Source organism: Cornus florida, unplaced genomic scaffold, assembly GCF_030987335.1.
Source record: "Cornus florida cultivar Cherokee Brave unplaced genomic scaffold, ASM3098733v1 CherokeeBrave_3.0.0_Hap2_Chr07, whole genome shotgun sequence".
Classification (NCBI taxonomy): domain Eukaryota; kingdom Viridiplantae; phylum Streptophyta; class Magnoliopsida; order Cornales; family Cornaceae; genus Cornus; species Cornus florida.
The window spans coordinates 8,453,529-8,470,851 of NW_026775577.1; the positions used below are offsets into that span (position 1 = coordinate 8,453,529).

General features: G+C 39.3%; 2 protein-coding genes across 2 annotated transcripts; both read left to right on the plus strand.

Moving 5' to 3' along the window:
- The first annotated feature begins 7,649 nt into the window (after nucleotides 1-7,649).
- On the plus strand, nucleotides 7,650-8,543 carry LOC132316206 (uncharacterized). The gene is made up of 2 exons (XM_059814713.1): nucleotides 7,650-7,963; nucleotides 8,042-8,543. The coding sequence occupies exons 1-2, from the start codon at nucleotides 7,650-7,652 to the stop codon at nucleotides 8,541-8,543; spliced, it is 816 nt and encodes a 271-aa protein (XP_059670696.1).
- Nucleotides 8,544-10,330: 1,787 nt separating this feature from the next.
- Nucleotides 10,331-12,070, plus strand: LOC132316208 (uncharacterized). Its single transcript, XM_059814714.1, has 3 exons — nucleotides 10,331-11,086; nucleotides 11,279-11,616; nucleotides 11,677-12,070. Exons 1-3 carry the CDS (start codon nucleotides 10,331-10,333, stop codon nucleotides 12,068-12,070), a joined length of 1,488 nt encoding a protein of 495 aa, XP_059670697.1.
- Nucleotides 12,071-17,323: the final 5,253 nt, after the last annotated feature.

Consider the following 17,323-nt stretch of genomic DNA (forward strand, 5'->3'; position numbering starts at 1 on the left):
CATCAAACATTAATAGAAGGGAGTTACATGTAAAATGGTTATATAACAGTGAGAGAGGTTTTCTGCAATTACCCTTTCCAGCAAAAAAAGAAAAAAAAAAAAAAAATGAGAATACGATTCTAAAGTTGTTGAAGGCATGCAATATGGGTTAAAGGGTTTCTGCAATTGAAGGATTAACCCATTTTCAGCTGCTAATTCTGTCTTTCAATTTTCAAAATCAGAAACATTCCCAACCATTTTTTTTGGTAATTTTTTATTTAATCCTCCATTTTAGAAGGGAAAAAATGATTTTTATGGAATTCGAATCATTTAGGATACAGTATTACATTGAACGATCAACAAACATCAAACGTGATGCTTGTGGACCATTTGATGCTGTACAGCACAAACCTACTTCCACTGAACCAATGATGGTTGTAGGAGCAAATGAGAAACAAAATAATCACCACTAGAATATTCCTTCAAGTATGATTTACTTGAAGAGCCCTAGTGGAGCTGCTCTGGCTATCAAATAGTATATGTTTATTAGAGTTTGTGGCAAGTTTTAATTTTAATTTATTATATTTCAATAATTTGCAACCAAAAGCTTGAAACTGTGGTGAATGAAGGATGAAATTTTATTTTTCTCAGTATATATTTTTTCTGATTCCCACTTACAAATAAGAACATAATGTGGATTGGTTAAGAAGGTGAAAATTTTAATTTCAGTCTAGCAGATGACCTTTATGAGTCATTTGGGCATGCATGACTCAAAGGTGAGATCCATCTCATGCACCAAATGCTCTAGAGTAGTCCAAAGTTGATCTTCTTCATGTCGCGAACCCCATCATTATCCAAGTGGCAGGTTTGCTTCCCGTTGTCTTGGGAGCCCCACTTCGAGCCTTCTCACCCTCTCCCCACTAACCATTAACCCTTAACATTCTTACCTTGAAAAAAAAAAAAAAAAAAATTCTTCTTCAGATCATGTTAAAGTAAATCTTCTCTTTGGTCATGCTCTGTTGGAAATATGATTGTTTTATCATGCAAAGTTATTGATATAATTTGTTTGCATTTAATGGACATTGGGGAAAAGAAAATTCAGAAGCCTGTTTGGAGCAATAGAAATTAATAGGACTGTTTTATTCATATTTTGTATCTTAAGATTTTGTCTTATCTCAATTGGATAGCATAAATGTATTGGAAACATTTGTACACACTCTTAGTTTGGTGCCCATCCCCATTCTAGATCAAGAACAGGACAATCAAGCTATTAGCTCTCTATTGGCATACTCCTGGAAGCCTATTTCCTAATATTTGGTAGTTCTGTCTGTTTTGTTCATCCCATGCCTATGAAATTTAGCCATTACTAGCAATCTCTTGCTAGGCAAGTGAATTAATAGTGTACTAAAACAAAAATGTTGTGGCAAAGGCACTCTCAATAAGCTCGCGCCCTCATCTCAGTTCGATCACATAACTAACTTACTAGATCCAATGATGATGAGGGCACGAACTTCTACAAACAGTCTTATCACATCATTATTGTTATCCTCCCTCCGCCCTAAAAAGAGTCTCTTTTGGGGAATTGTGACTTTTTAATTTGTGAGAGTTACGGTTCCCCAAAAAAGGCACTCTTTTTGGGACAGAAGCAATACTATGTTTGAGAGTATCGAATTGACGTTTTGAATTTGGAATTCGGTTTAAACTCTCAAGCTGTGTTTGAATACATGGAATTAGTGTTTTAGAATTAAAATTGGTAGAATTAGAGTAAAACAACTCAAAAATTGAACTAAAATTTTCTCCAATTCCGTCAAATCTAATTCCAATACTTCAATTCCATGTAGCCGAGAGTTTAAACCAAATTTTCTTTAACTCTAAATTCAAAATGCCGATTCAGTGCTACTAAACGTAACATTAGTGAAATTCAGAAGGGTTTTATAAAATTTCAGTCTTGAATTCTTCCTGATAATTCCATAACCTTTACTCATACATGTGTGGTCCCCTAGAGATACAAATAAGGGGTGTTCTCTCTTTTTCAAAAAAGAAAAAATTAGTTGAAAAACTAGTTGGCTTTCTTTCTAAATAAGGAAGGAGCTAAAGTGGGTTCTTTGTCAGATGCTTTGTTTGGACTTTGGATTTAAGCAGTCATCAGTTATTCCTGAAGCATAAGTGTGTGGATATGTTATCACTAGCTTATATACCCATACTTTTTAATGTCCTTGCTTGGTCTAAAACAAGGAAAAAGAAAATACAAGTTCGAAAAAGTTTTTGGCATATGTTGTGGCCTGTGATCTTCACAAAGGCAACTATCACCGTGCTATCATAGGTTGTACCAAGTAATCCTCGCAAAGCCAACTCTCATGGTGCCTTCGAAAATATTTTTATGGTTAGGGACGGAGTCAGGAATTTGTTCCAAGAGCATTAAAGCATTTTCGTATGATACATGCAGATTCGCTCGTTTATGGGTGCTAGCAGCAACACCCATGATTTTTTTTAACCTTGCTTATGGATTTTACCTTTATACTAACCTTTGCACCTATTTAGTTTGGTAATTCAAGAATCGCGAATTTAAGCCTCTACTGTCATTTGTCTCAATTTACTCGTTTGGTCTGCGATGGTAGGTATTTATTCTGAAGTCCTATTCCGCTTATGTTCGGTTGCATGGAATTAGTTCGTTGGAATTCCAATTCCAAAGCACCAATTCCAAGCAACCGAAGATAGGATTAGAGAGTTTCTGTTCACAAACTGTATGACTAATGAGGAGCTATAAACTAGCAAATAATTTGGGGTAGAAGAACTCTATTAAAGATTTCAAGTCAACAATTAGAGATTTGAGTGTCTTTGACGACAGGCTTAAGTGTAAGTTTAGGTAATAAAATACTCTTCTAAACTTCCTTCAATTTCTTGTCATTAATTTATTTATTTATTTTTTATTTATTTATTTATTTTATCTCAGACTATGAATATATTTTTTCACCCCAAGTTAATTTTGGTTTCTTTTGCTTGCTTGTGTACTATGAGATTGTAAGGTTCTATAGATTATGTCTGTTTGGTGCTCCAATGTCTATGAAGAACACTATCATCACTATCTCAAAACAGGGGAACCATATGTGACAACACTTTAAAAAGAAATACTACTTTGGAAACTTTTACCAGTCATTCCAAATCCAAGCAAGTCACCCCAAGAAGCCAAACATTGTCATCCCTCCTTCAATCTTGTATGTTTTTAGGAGAGACATAAGTGCTCCATTAAACTTAATCATGATATGGATGTGGAGAAGCTATCATGAGCCATTGTAGCCTTTTTTTGACTAAAAGTATGCACCAAGGTTGTGTGCACTTTGTGAGATGGCTTAGTAAGAAATTCCTTTGAAATACACTCACACACACACACACACGAATTGCCTCCCTATTCAAATATCTAAATTAATTAATTTATGTCTCATCTACAAGTCGGACCACTGGGGATGGGCAATTATTTGGCAAAACAAGTGACCTCCTACTTGTCAAATCAAATTTGTTAAGAGTATTGAGACATACTTGTTAGGTCTACTTTTCATAGTGAAATAATTAAAATCATTGTTGGCCTGAAGTAGACCTATTTTAAGCTTCACTTTAAGTGATCAATGGCCTTTGTTGTTTCACCTTGAGAAGTATGTTTAACAAGTAAGCTTAAGAATTATTTTCCATCAAGTTTTTACAATTACACCGCACCAATAAAATTATATATAAGTATAATAAGGAGTACTTTATTATTAAAATTATAAAAAAAATTAGTTCAGAGATAACATGATTTCTGATATCCAAAGGAGAGGTAGAGAGTTTGAACCTTGCACGATATTGGGACTGTTTATGCGTTTGATTGAACTTTCGCTGGGTTATTTATCCCAATTGTCATGGACTGCTGTTTGGATGGTGGAGTACTAGGAGTGGCCCCAATACCCACTCCTTTATCAATCATTCCCCTCAAATTCCGAAGAATAATCATGCTAAGAAGAGTTTACAAACTTGAGGAAATCTTTGTCACTGACTTTCTCATATTTCATAATATAATTAAGATAGTTGGATGAAAAGAATTTCATGGTATTTTTTTTAAAATATATTTCAATTTTTAAGTTTTAATTTGCTTAGAGAAATTCAAGAAACCCTGGACTAATAAAGAACTGTAAACCTAGCAAAGAATTTGGGGTAGAACTCTACGATAGACCTGTATATATCTTATTTGTTGAATTCAAGTGAATACTCATAGAATTTTATTTTATTTTATTTTATTTTTTACTTATGTATTTTTTTTTTTTCTGAGTATTTGAGAGGGTTGAGAGTAAGTTCGAGTAATTGAATACTCCTATAAACGTCTTCCTACATCGTGTCAGTGAATTTTGATCTCCCCTCCTTCGTAGATAAAGAAACTTGTCAAACTAAGAAAATTTCTGTTATTTTATTTTATTTATTTATTTCTTTTTATTTTTTTGTTTGCTAGTATAATATGGTGCACAATGTCTAAGAATAACGCATTATTACATAGTTTAGAACTATTGATCTTGATAAAATTAAAATAAAGTTAACCTAAAATTTATACACTTATTTATGTGCTAATTGATGATTAACTCAAAATCATTTAATAATTTATCGGACAACACTTTTTTTAAACAGGGAAACTTGTGTGCCAACTTGTGAGACATGGTAATGATGGCAAAAACTAATTTACTAGTCATTCTTGCTTTAATTTTGCTTTGTATCAAATCCTAACAAAGTGACACATTCATTAAGTGCTCCATTAAGGCTACTGGTGAATATGAATATGGAGGAGCTATCAAGAGCCATTGAAACCTTCTTTGACTCCAAGGTGGGTATAAATGCATTTTGCGAGATGGGTTTGTGCCTACTAAATGGACAAGATGGAATGATTTATTTAAGGTCTGTTTGATATACATTTTGTTTTTTTTTTTTTTTTTTTGTGCTTTTGTTTTTGTTGGGTATTGTAATAGTGAACAGTGAAAAAAAAATATTTGATAAAAATTGTTTTGTTTTGTACAGTATCGATACATTTCGTGAATAGTGATTAAAAATTAAAATACCAATTTGATATTTTTATATATTTCCGTATTGTAGCGTTTGATACTATAACGAGCAACAGTAATTTTGTTTTCTTGAAAAACTCTTAAAATGACATTTTTAATCATACCATTCTATTTTTCAAACTTGTTACTTTTTTTACTAAATATAATTTTCATGTTTTTGCTTCCAAAAATCTTACAACAAATGGACATTACCAAGCATGCTTCCAATATATTGTTATTCAAAACATTTTACAACAAAACAAAACAAAACATTAAAAACAAAACACGTACCAAAAAGGCTCTTAAATGAAAAATTTTAATTCAATAATGTTGCATTTATAAATACTGAATTGAAGCAGTGAAATTAAATTTGGTACACCTAGACATAACATAAATAAATTCAATAAGCTTATGTTTGGGAATATCAAATAATTAAATTTAGTACACCCAAACATAATACAAATAACTTCCGCAAGCTTATGTGTGGGATTACCGAATGAATGGACTCCCGTAATTTTTGCATAATCCAATTATCCCTCAAAATGTGACTCCTGAGGGAACTTTTGACAGACAATTATGTCATTCTTTTAAAAGAATAATAAAAGGTGGGGTGTAATTGAAAGTGTTTTTCAAGCATGAATATCACTCTTTTTGTTTATGATGCCATAATACACTATTTCTCTGCAATAAAAGGACATTTTTTTTTTTTTGGGGAAGAATTTCACATTCTCAAATACACTTTTTGTTTATTATGTACAGCCATAAAAGTAAATGGAGTGTTTGCTTCAACTGTATCTCAACAAGTGTTACAATTTTATTTATAAAACTAAATATCTGGTAGGTATACCTTAATATTTCACTTATTTTAATGTGGAGTTGGAAAGTTGACAACCGACTCAAATATTTAAATTGTTGGTAGTATTACCTATTTATTCTTATAAATCTTAAACTCTTTTATCCACATCCGATGTGGACAAAGACCTAAGGATTCATTTGGCAACCGCTTTTGCTTTGACCCAGAGCAAAATCTACGTTTCTGCTTTAGAGCATGTTCAACACTATTTCAAAACTTGTTTAGTAACATAAATTTGTTGTAAGATTGTGAGGACACCAAAATGACCCGGGCTTGGTATGATCCGTATTGCAAAGGACGGGTCGGATATGGATAGACATGATGGAGCAAGTTCACGCTGGATGGGCCCAGATCCATAAAGTTATTGCAGAAGCCCATGTTAAAATAGGAGAAGTTGAGTCCAGGCAAAAGGGAGCAGATAAGGCCCAGGCCAGAGGAGGTTGTAACCGTCTATAAATAAGGGAGATCGAAAGGGAAAAGAGGTTGGAAAAAATTGGGAGTGAAAAATTTCTCTCTCTGAAATTGGAGGAAATTCTTTGTACTTTCAATTGGCGCCGTCTGTGGGAAGAACAGGGAGGACTCATTGATGTTGTTCCAGATCGATTCGATTCAAAGCACTCTGCGAGGAAGACGATTAATCTGCGAAAGCTGAATCAACATTGGCAATAATACGATTTGTCTCGATGAGTCCAGGCTCCGGTTGATTTCGCAAAGTTGTCGTCCGATCCAAGCAGATCAGATCTGTACTTGATCCGGCGAATTGCACAATTGCGATCTGTTGTGATTACTGAATCTGGCCAGTAGCAGACTGAATTCAACAAGTGTGAGTTCAGATCTGGTGTATGCGTGTTAGCGGAACTCCGATCTGATCAAGAAATCTGCAATTGATGACTTTGCTCCGATCTGGAATGATGATCGGAGAGGCGAACTCAAATCCTTTGAAGAACGGCCAGCAGACGAAGCTCGATGAACTAATGAACATGATCGACGCTTTGAGGAAAGAAAATGCAGAGCTACGAGCTGGAATGGAGCGTCGTGAAGCTCTTGGAATTCCGAGGCCACCTCTTGAGGGAGAGGGAGCTTTACCGTCCCAAGCCGATCATCAAGATGATCCAGAAGGTGTCAATCGTGTTGATCCACGTCGTGATGAAGTTATAATCGGTGATCTGCCTCCGAATGTCCGTCGAATAGAGGATCGGGAAGGATCTATTCATCTGGAACCACATCGCGAACGAATTATGAGGGAGGAAGCACTAGCATATGAACATAGGGTTGCGTCACTATGGCGAAGTAAGTTTGCAGAGGACAAGTCATTTGATCCGCCTTACCGACCTTCATTAGCAACATCTAATTACCACAATTTAGAAAGGAGATCTGCTGATCGGGGGTTTCCGTCACAGTTTTCAAGGGAAAACGAAGCGTTGCGCTCATTAGCAAGAACGGTCGCATCTCCGTTCACTAATGAAATTCTGAACGCGCCGAATCCGAAGAAGTTTTCCATGCCGGTTTTCATTCTATTTGACGGAACAACCGATCCGGTTGATCACATCTACCATATTCAGTTGAAAATGGCTCTGAATACTAATAATGATCCTTTGATGTGCAAAAGCTTCCCTACGAGCTTGGCTGGACCAGCTCTTAATTGGTTCAAGAATCTGGCTCAGGGCTCAATCGCCAGTTTCTAGGATTTATGCGATAAGTTCATAAGCCAGTACTATGGGATTAAACGTCCGGCTAAGGATGTATCAAGCCTTTTCATAATGAAGCAGCATGAGGATGAACGGCTCCAGGCTTTTCTCACCCGGTTTAACCTCGTTAAAAGTATGGTAATGGAGTGTCATCCGTCCACAGCAGTCCAAGCATTTAAACTCGCAATGAATCGGGGGACGCCGTTCCACACCAGTTTGGTGGTTAATATGCCAAAGACCATGGACGAGCTGAACGAGAGAGCTGACGGTTTTGTTCGTCTTGAGGAAGAAGAAACAGCTAATTCGAGGAAGACGTCAATTATTTCGACGGAAGAGAAGTCCAAAGCCAAGATCCGGCAAAAACAAGTTCAGCCGCAGCGTCTCAGGCAACCTCTTGAACAGAGGGATCAAACTAAACATTGTGCTTTCCATAGTGATTTTGGACATCAGACTAACGAATGCAGGAACCTAAGGAGGCAGGTAGAGATGCTAATCGCAAAGGGGGAATTTGCAAGCTATGTTCAAGGTCCGGCGCAAGAGCAGAACCGCCCGACTAAGCAGATAAAGCGGAACCAGAGGCCAAACCCACACAACTCCCAGCTTGTTCGGATTATAAATGTAATTCATGGCCGGCCTGAACAAACAACGGAGTCAGAAGAATTGCTCAGAACGCGGTTACGCCAGGCCCAGTTGAAAAGAAGGATTGGCAGTGTGCATGCTTTGCACCAGCAGAACGCGTCCACACCGATAAAGTTTGATAGAACGGATCTGTTACGTGTTCAGATTCCTCATGAAGATCCATTAGTAGTCAGTCTGACGGTTGCAGAATGCCTTGGGCAAAGAGTGCTGATTGATCCAGGCAGTAGTGCGAATGTCATGCCCAGGGTGACGTTCGACCGACTCGAGATCGAACCCAGAAAACTCAAACCCACAGGAAATCCGTTGCTTGGATTTGATGGGAAGTGAGTGGAACCCATTGGAATGGTGGAATTAACAGTATAAGCTGCTGAGCGAGTTTTGACTAAAAGTTTTGTGCTCGTGGAAATTCATCCATCCTACAACCTCTTGATAGGCAGAAGATGGATTCACTGGGTTCAGGGCGTTCCATTAACCTTGCATCAAGTGATGCGATGCTTGGGTCCAGATAGGACCAAGGTGATAGACATACATGGGGACCAGGTTGCAGCTAAAGAATGTTATTCAGTGACTTTAAAATCTGCTGGAAAAAGGAAAAATCCCATCCGTTCTGCCAGTCCAAAATAGCAATTACAGAAACCTCCTCCCAGCAAAAAGGGGGAGGGGATCCACCAGTTCTGACCACAGAACCCCTTCATAAAATGAAGATTGACCATGAGAAGGCGGACCGAACAACAAGAGTGGGAACCAGCCTTACTGCAGAAGAAAAACTAGAGTTGACTGATCTCTTGACTTTGAATGCAGATGTATTCGCATGGAGCCATTCAGATATGCCAGGGATAAATCCTTTTGTATCCTATCATTCCCTCAATGTGGACCCGAATGCAAAGCCAGTAAGGCAGAAGTAGAGAAGATTTGCTCCAGAACGAAACCAGATTATAGCTGAGGAGATTGATCGACTGCTTGAAGCCGGATTCATCCGAGAAGTTCAATACCCGGCTTGGCCCTCCAATGTTGTTGTAGTACAGAAAAAGAATGGGAAATAGCGAGTGTGTATCGACTTCACTAATCTGAATAAAGCTTGCCCAAAGGATAGTTTCCCATTGCCAAGGACTGATTAAATGGTAGATGCCACCACAGGATACGAGTGATTAACCTTCCTGGATGTTTATTCTGGTTATAATCAAATTCCCATAGACCCAGTTAACGAAGAGAAAACTTCATTTGTTACTAAACGAGGGACTTATTGCTACAAAGTCATGCCGTTCGGATTAAAAAACGCTGGAGCTACATATCAGAGGTTGATCAGCAAAATTTTTAAGGGCCAAATGGGAAGCACTGTTGAGGCTTATATTGATGATATGGTGGTTAAGAGTAAGAAGAAAAACGATCATTTAGCGCACCTACAGGATGTGTTCGATGTGTTGCGCCAGTATGGGATGAAGCTTAATCCGGCCAAATGTTCATTTGGCGTAAGCTCCGGTCAATTTCTGAGACATGTGGTCAATCGTAGAGGAATTGAGGCCAGCCCAGCGCAGGCAGAAGCCCTGATCAGAAATGCAGAGTCAAAGACAATTAAAGAGGTACAAGCACTCACAGGTCGAATAGCTACACTGAGCTGATTTGTTTCCAAGCTTTCGAACCGCTATAAACCTTTCTTTGATACAATTCGAGGGCATGGAATGCAAGGCTGGGGGGATGAACAACGACAGGCGCTAACTAGCCTGAAAGAATACATGCGCAACCCTCCGGTTCTGTCTGCTCCTGAGCCGAATGAGAAGCTCTTTCTATATCTTTGGGTATCCAGTATAGCGACTAGTGCCGTTCTGATCTGTTGCGAAGAAGGAAAATAATTCCTGGTGTTTTATGTTAGCAAAACAATGTCTGAGCCGGAAAGAAGGTACTCAAGGGCCGAACGAGTGATCTTGTCACTGGTCAACGTAAAAAAGAAGCTTAGACATTATTTCGAATCTCATCCGATCATTGTTTTAACAACTTTCCCTTTGAGAATGATCCTGCACAAACCAGACCTATCGGGGAGAATGACTAAGTGGGCCATTGAATTGAGTTCATTTGATATTGCATACGAGCCCAGGACGGCAATTAAAGGTTAAGTGATGGCGGATTTCCTACTTGAATGTGATGCTGAAGATTTGGTGGAAGATTATAGTTGTTCCTTATGGAAGCTCTTCGTGGATGGCTCTTCGAATCAAATGGGGGCAGGGATTGGAATCCAATTGCGAACACCAGAAGGAACTACGCTGAGCCAAGCGATAAGACTTGAGTTCAACGCAACCAACAATGAGGCAGAATACGAGGCGTTGATAGCTGGACTGAAGTTGGCTAAAGAACTGAAGATCAAGAATCTGATTGCTTATAGTGATTCACAACTAGTCATTCGGCAAGTCACTGGGGAATATGGGGCCAAGGATAAGACCATGGAAGCATACCGAATTGCGGTTCTGCGTGAGGCGAAAGGCTTTGATCAGATAAGGTTCATCCAACTGCCAAGAGAGTATAACGAAGATGCCGACCGCTTGGCTTGTAGTGCATCCAGTTCTGGAGAGACTTTGGCTAGGGTCATCCCGGTTGACGTGCTGGTCCAACCTTTCATTTTTGATGAGTTGCCTAATCCGAGCGCTCAACATGTTAATGTTATACCATATGAGCCGAGCTGGATTGATCCGATCATGGCTTTCATACGTAATGGTGCACTCCCTGAGCAGAAGGACGAGGCAAGAAAAATTAGGTTCAACGCCGCAAAGTATGCCATTGTGCGTGATCAACTGTATAGACGCTCCTTCTCGGGTCCATATTTGAAGTGTGCTAACCCAACAGAAGCTAAACAAATTCTGCAAACCATTCATGAGGAAGTATGTAGAAATCATTCAGGAGGAAGATCTTTAGCACACAAGGCAATGACACAAGGGTACTTCTGGCCAAACATTGCACGAGATGCAGAAGAATTCTCTAGAAGATGAGATAAATGCCAGAGGTTCGGGTCATTAATACATCAACCACCTAAAGACTTGCACGTAATGGCCACCCCATGGCTTTTCGCGCAGTGGGGGATGGATGTGGTTGGCCCTTTGCCGACTGCAAGATCGCAGAATAAGTACATTCTGCTAGCAACTGATTACTTCACCAAATGGGTAGAAGCAGAGCCGTACCCCAGTGTCACTCAAACTCAAGTAAGACGCTTCATCTGGAATAATATTATCTGTCGTTTTGGCGTACCAAGGTCAATCGTGATGGACAATGGGACCAACCTCGATAGCAAGCAAGTGAAAGAGCTGCTAGAAGAATATGGAATCAACCAGAAGTTAGCAGCAGTCAATCATCCCCAAGCTAATGGTCAAGCCGAAATCACAAACAGGATAATATTTGCCTGCATTAAGAAAAAGTTAGAAAATGAAAAAGGAAAATGGTTAGATGAGCTTCCGAACGTCTTGTGGGCTTACAGAACAACCCTAAGACGGCGGACCGGAGAAAGCCCGTTCGCTATGGCATACGGCACCGAGGCGGTGATACCAGTTAAGCACTTGGTTCCAACTATAAGGAGCTTGGCGTGGGATGAAGAGCAGAATGACAAAATGCTAAGGTTTAACCTCGATTTGCTGGAGGAAAAAAGGGATACGGCAACAATAAGGCTTGCCTCTTATCAACAGACGCTTGTGAATAGCCACAACAAGAAGGTAAGGCACAGAGACTTTGCTCTTGGCGATCTGGTTCTGAAAAGGAAGGTGGGGATAGTCAAAAAAGATGTTCTCCCCATGGGAAGGTCCATACAGAATAATAGAGGTCATAGGGAAGGGGGCGTACGTCCTAGAAACTATGGCCGGAAGGATAGTCAATAAGCCATGGAATGCTACATCCCTTAAAAGGTACTACCAGTAAAAGTAAAGTTTAATTTCAAGCAATATGCATGCTTTAAATTGCATACTTGCGAGTGTACGAAATTCCCAAGCTTTATAAGAAGTCTTTTCTTTACTCAAGAATTAATTGACATCCTTCCCATTCAGCAAAGTTAGTGGCAGCTGGCACTTTAAGCCGAACGCCAAACACTTGCTCAAAAACAAAAATAAAGCCAAGTGGGAAGTGGCGTTCAAGCCGATCGCCAAGCATTCAGCAAAGTTAGTGGCAGCTGGCACTTTAAGCCGAACGCCAAACACTTGCTCAAAAATAAAAATAAAGCCAAGTGGCAAGTGGCGTTCAAGCCGATCGCCAGGCATTCAGCAAAGTTAGTGGCAGCTGGCACTTTAAGCCGAACGCCAAACATTTGCTCAAAAACAAAGATAAAGCCAAGTGGCAATAGGCATTCAAAGCCGAGCGCCAGGCACTCAGCAAAATTAGTGGCAGCTAGCACTTTAAACCGAACGCCAAACACTCATGAGAATACACAGCAAAGCTGAAAATGGAAAACTTGAAGAATGGAAGTCATGATGAGCAAAAACATTATCATTCATTACAAAAAAGGTTCTAAGGTACATAGCTCGATACACGAAGATTTAAAAAAAAAATAAATAAATAAAAAAATAAAAAAAAAACTGCTGCAGGATGTCAGTTCTGACGATCTTCTCCAGGCTGTAACCTGTCATTCTCCCCACTATCATCCTCTGGACCATTGAGGTCTTCTTCATTCTCAGTTGCCCTATCATCCTTAGAAGGGGAGTCAAGATGAATCACTCCCTCAGCAGGCATAGGTTTGTCAGCAACAACTGAAGAAGAGGGCACAATGGTAGAAAGGGGAAGAATATTCAGGGGATGAAAGGGTGGGACAATTCCTGAGGATGCAACCTCTATGCACTCGATGAAAATATTCTTAGCCAGGTCGCAGGGTAGGTTTTCATAGTTATTTGGGAGGTGGATATCCAGAGAAGCATCTAATTCATCTGGACCAGCACAAGAGCTTGATTCACCTTTAGGGGGAGAACGGTCAATAAAACCGTCTCTGTACCCTTCAGCATACCGGATGGCACTAGTTCTGGTAAAGCGAGCAAGGAGAGCTTTCATACCCCCTTCAACTTTGTCGATCATGTTTAGCAAGGAAGACCGTTCGTTTAAGAGCTTCTCCTGTGAGTTCGCATGAGATAACCATTCAGCAATAAATGAGTGCTGAAGGTCTCCCTTTTCAGCTTTGAGAGAGTCCCTTTCTGTCAGAGCAACACTCTTCTCAGTTTTCAAGACATCAACCTTATCCTGAAGAGAATCCCGTTCGGTCTTCAGGGTATCCCGTTCAGCTCTGAGGGAATCCCTCTCATTTGCCAGACCGTCCCTTTCTGCCTTTAAGTCAGCAACCCCCTTCTCTGACTCGCTCAGCTTAGACTCCAGCTCAGCAACTTTGGCCCCAAGGAGATTCTCTGCTTCAACAGACCTTTTAAGGCCCACAGAGAGGGATTTAAGCTTTTTGTTCAGAGTTTCAATGGTTTTTTGGAAAGTGAACATCCCGAATAAAGTTTGCATAAAGAAAGGGAAATTCAGGTCAGACCAGCTACTAAGGAGTTAGAGCAGAAAAGAAACGCATTTCAATAAATAAAAAAAGAGTCACCTTTATGGCAGCAGTTGGGAACCGCTGGAACATCTCACCAAAAGATAACTTGTTCTGAATCTCAAGGTCCTTGGGGGTCCAGAAACCCTTGTAGAAAGCAAAGGAGGTGAGGGGGTCCTTGTATATTGAGTCAGTGGGGCCAATGGTCGATCCATCTTCACGGCTGAGCAAAGGTCGCCATGGAAGAACGGATGGAGTCGGACCAGAGGTTCTGGCCGATTCGCCTTCTGGAATGAAGAACCGAGCAGGGGGCAATGGTTCAGTAACCCTGAAGGAAGCCATCCTGATCCTCTGGGCTGGTGGGATATCACTTCGGTCATGACCGCCCTCAGGCATTGGCCTTTTTACTGAACTTTTTTCTGACAGACCAGCATTAGCTGACCCTCCATTGTCTTGAGAATTTTCAGCATCCTGAGTGCTCTCTGAGAAAGTATCAGACGAGATGTTGGAAGGCATAATGATGGGAGCAGCAGGACGGATCTCAGCAGTATGGCCCATAATAGGGTTCTCAGCATGAGTGAGCTCAGAAGGCTCATCAGCAGAACGGTTTGTGACTTGAGTCACAGTTGGAACAATCACAACTTGCTCTAGGGCAGAGACAGCAAGGGAAGACGATATGGAAGCAGGTGTAGATGATGATGTGATAGTAGGAGCGTTAGAAGGGGTGGGAGCAGGACGCCTCCTCCTGCTGAAAGATGGGATCTGAATGTTCTCCATTGTAGACCCTAAAAGAGAGATGTCAGAGAGATTGTCATATGTAAGCAAATCAGTAGCTGAAGGGACATTGTTCAGCACACTTTCTTGCAAGGTGTCTAACCTAGCCCTGCAGACGCTATAAACCAGTTCATCATGGGGAATTTGAAGGCATCTATAAAGAAAAGTGCAAAAACGGGAAAGACAACTTTCATAGTGGCATTCAGTAGGATGTGTTTTCAGCTTTTTGTAGCCAGAGACAGAGTATGCTCCAAAGGAAGAAGGGATAGAGAAGGATTAGCCGAGTGGAGTCTACCAATTCCCACTAACCACAATTAAATTTCGTCTCCAGCCTTTTTCAAATGAGTTCTTATCAGTGCAGATCGACCGTTTGTCGATAGGGAAGAAGTGATAGTACAAATCATTTTGTGAAATCTTATTAATCCGATAGTAGAGGAGAAGGTCAATAATGTCGAGATTGAAACCCCTATCACGATTCAAGAGCAGGAGGACTGAAATTACCCTAAGAAAATTAGGGTTAACTTGCAGGGGGCAGAGCCCCAATTTGTTGAAAGCATAACAAAAGAATGGGTGTAGGGGGAACCTAATGACGTACAAGTGAACGGCGGAGAATAAAACTTCCCCAAGAAGGAGACCCTCACCAGATCTCCCGTCTAAGTTTATCGGATAGATTCTGAGGGAAACATCGCGAGGAATGCAATTCTTGGATAGAATGGCGTTCAGATTAAGGGGAGCCATGGGAAGGGGAAGAATCCTAGGCAGTAAAGGTTTTTTTTTAAGAGAGATTTAAAAAAAAAAAAAGCTGACCTTGAAAGTTTGTGACAAACGCAGCAACGGCACAGTAGCTAAAAATCGAAAGGGAAAAACTCGCCGGAGAAATTGAAAAAGGATCGCCAGAATGTGTAGGAAGGCAGCGGAGAGTAGAACCGAGATATAAGAAGAAGGGTGAAGATTGAAAGACCGGAGTTTTTAAAGAGGAAAAGTAAAGGCGACATGAAACTCAAAAGGTCAAGGCAAAAAGTGGCGCTGCAGATCTCGAAACTTGGGTTTTTGTGCCAGCCGTTCGATTCCTCGTTTCGTTGCTCCAAGCCGTCAGACCAAGATCGTGTCTTTTCAATAATCTCACCCTCATTAATGAGGGGAGAGATTATTGGGGGCAGATGAGGACACCAAAATGGCCCGGGCTTAGTATGATCCGTATTGCAAAGGACGGGTCGGATATGGATAGACAGGATGGAGCAAGTTCATGCTGGATGGGCCCAGATCCATAAAGTTATTGCAGAAGCCCATGTTAAAATGGGAGAAGTTGAGTCCAGGCAAAAGGGAGCAGATAAGGCCTAGGCCAGAGGAGGTTGTAACTGTCTATAAATAAGGGTGATCGAGAGGGAAAAGAGGTTGGAAAAAATTTGGGAGTGAAAAATTTATCTCTCTGAAATTGGGGGAAATTCTTTGTACTTTCAAATTGTGTTTGGTAAAAAATATTATAAATTTGAAAATTTGAATGGTTAGTAAAATGTCATTTTAGAAAGATTTTTTTTTTTTTTTTTTTTTTAATAGTACTTTTCTATAGTGCTGAAACAATCAAAAGCATCATTTTTATGCTTTTGATGTTGGCCTCTTTTCGAAAGCATTTCGGTACTATTTAGTAAATGACAGTAAACATCATCAAACGTGTTTTGTATTTTTCCTTCGCTATAGTACACTAACAAAACTCGTGCGCGTAAATCAATTGTCCACTGCATAATGATTAAAATATTGTATAAAGGCCTTCTTTCTTTTTCTACTTTTTTTTTCTTTTTTTTTATTTATTAATATATATATATATATATTTATATTTATAATAATATCAGCCTCCAAGATATCATTAATTATTTTTTTTTTGGTGATGATGTAATGTCCTCGAAGTGTTCATCAATTACTTAAGTGTCGCGGTTACCTACCTAACCTCTCTGCCTACATTCTCGATTTATAGGTATATATTCATATGTAATCTTATTTAAAATTAAATATAAATAAATAATAATAACAGCTCAACATTTCTGACTTAGGATATTATTAGAGCAAAGTACTTTTTCACTAAAAAAAAAGAAGTACTTTTTCACTGTTACATTATTGCACAGTGCACGCGCCGACAGATGTGAACCGAATCAACCTTCACCTGTCCTATCGCGACACCGTTTACATGCAAAGTTACTGTTCAGTCCACGTCGTTGACACTTAATTACTGTGCCAGTTCAAGCCACTGGCCCGCTATGCATATCAACAAATGGAAGGGCGACACGTCACTAGTCATTTCCACAGAACACTTTGGAAAATGGTGCAGGGGACAGCATATTACACAGAGGATTAACCGAGTTCCCATCCTGACACGTGGTTGTTCGACTAGGTTGTTCCCTGTTTAAATAATGTAGATTTTTTTACATCAAACAGAGTGTGCGACTATGTGCTATATACCTTAACTAAAAAAAAAACAAAAAAGGACTATGGTGCTATATATATATATATATATATATATATATATATATATATATATATTCAGTTCCAAGCTTTTGCAAAGTTGATGATACTGGATTATTGAAAGAAAAAAATACTGTATTAGATTATACATTATGTTTGGATAATACATTATGTAAAACCTAATATAAAATTAAATTTTGTAATAAATATAAAGGTGTTAAAAAACAAATATAATGGTGTTGAAAAATCACATTATTACACGTAAATGGTGCTAATAATTCATATTTATCGTTTGATGGATTCAAAGTCTTATAGTTTCGAAAAAATGAAAATATGAAAAAATATTATTTACTCTCATATAGGTACTACTTTTGGGCACAGATGTACCACT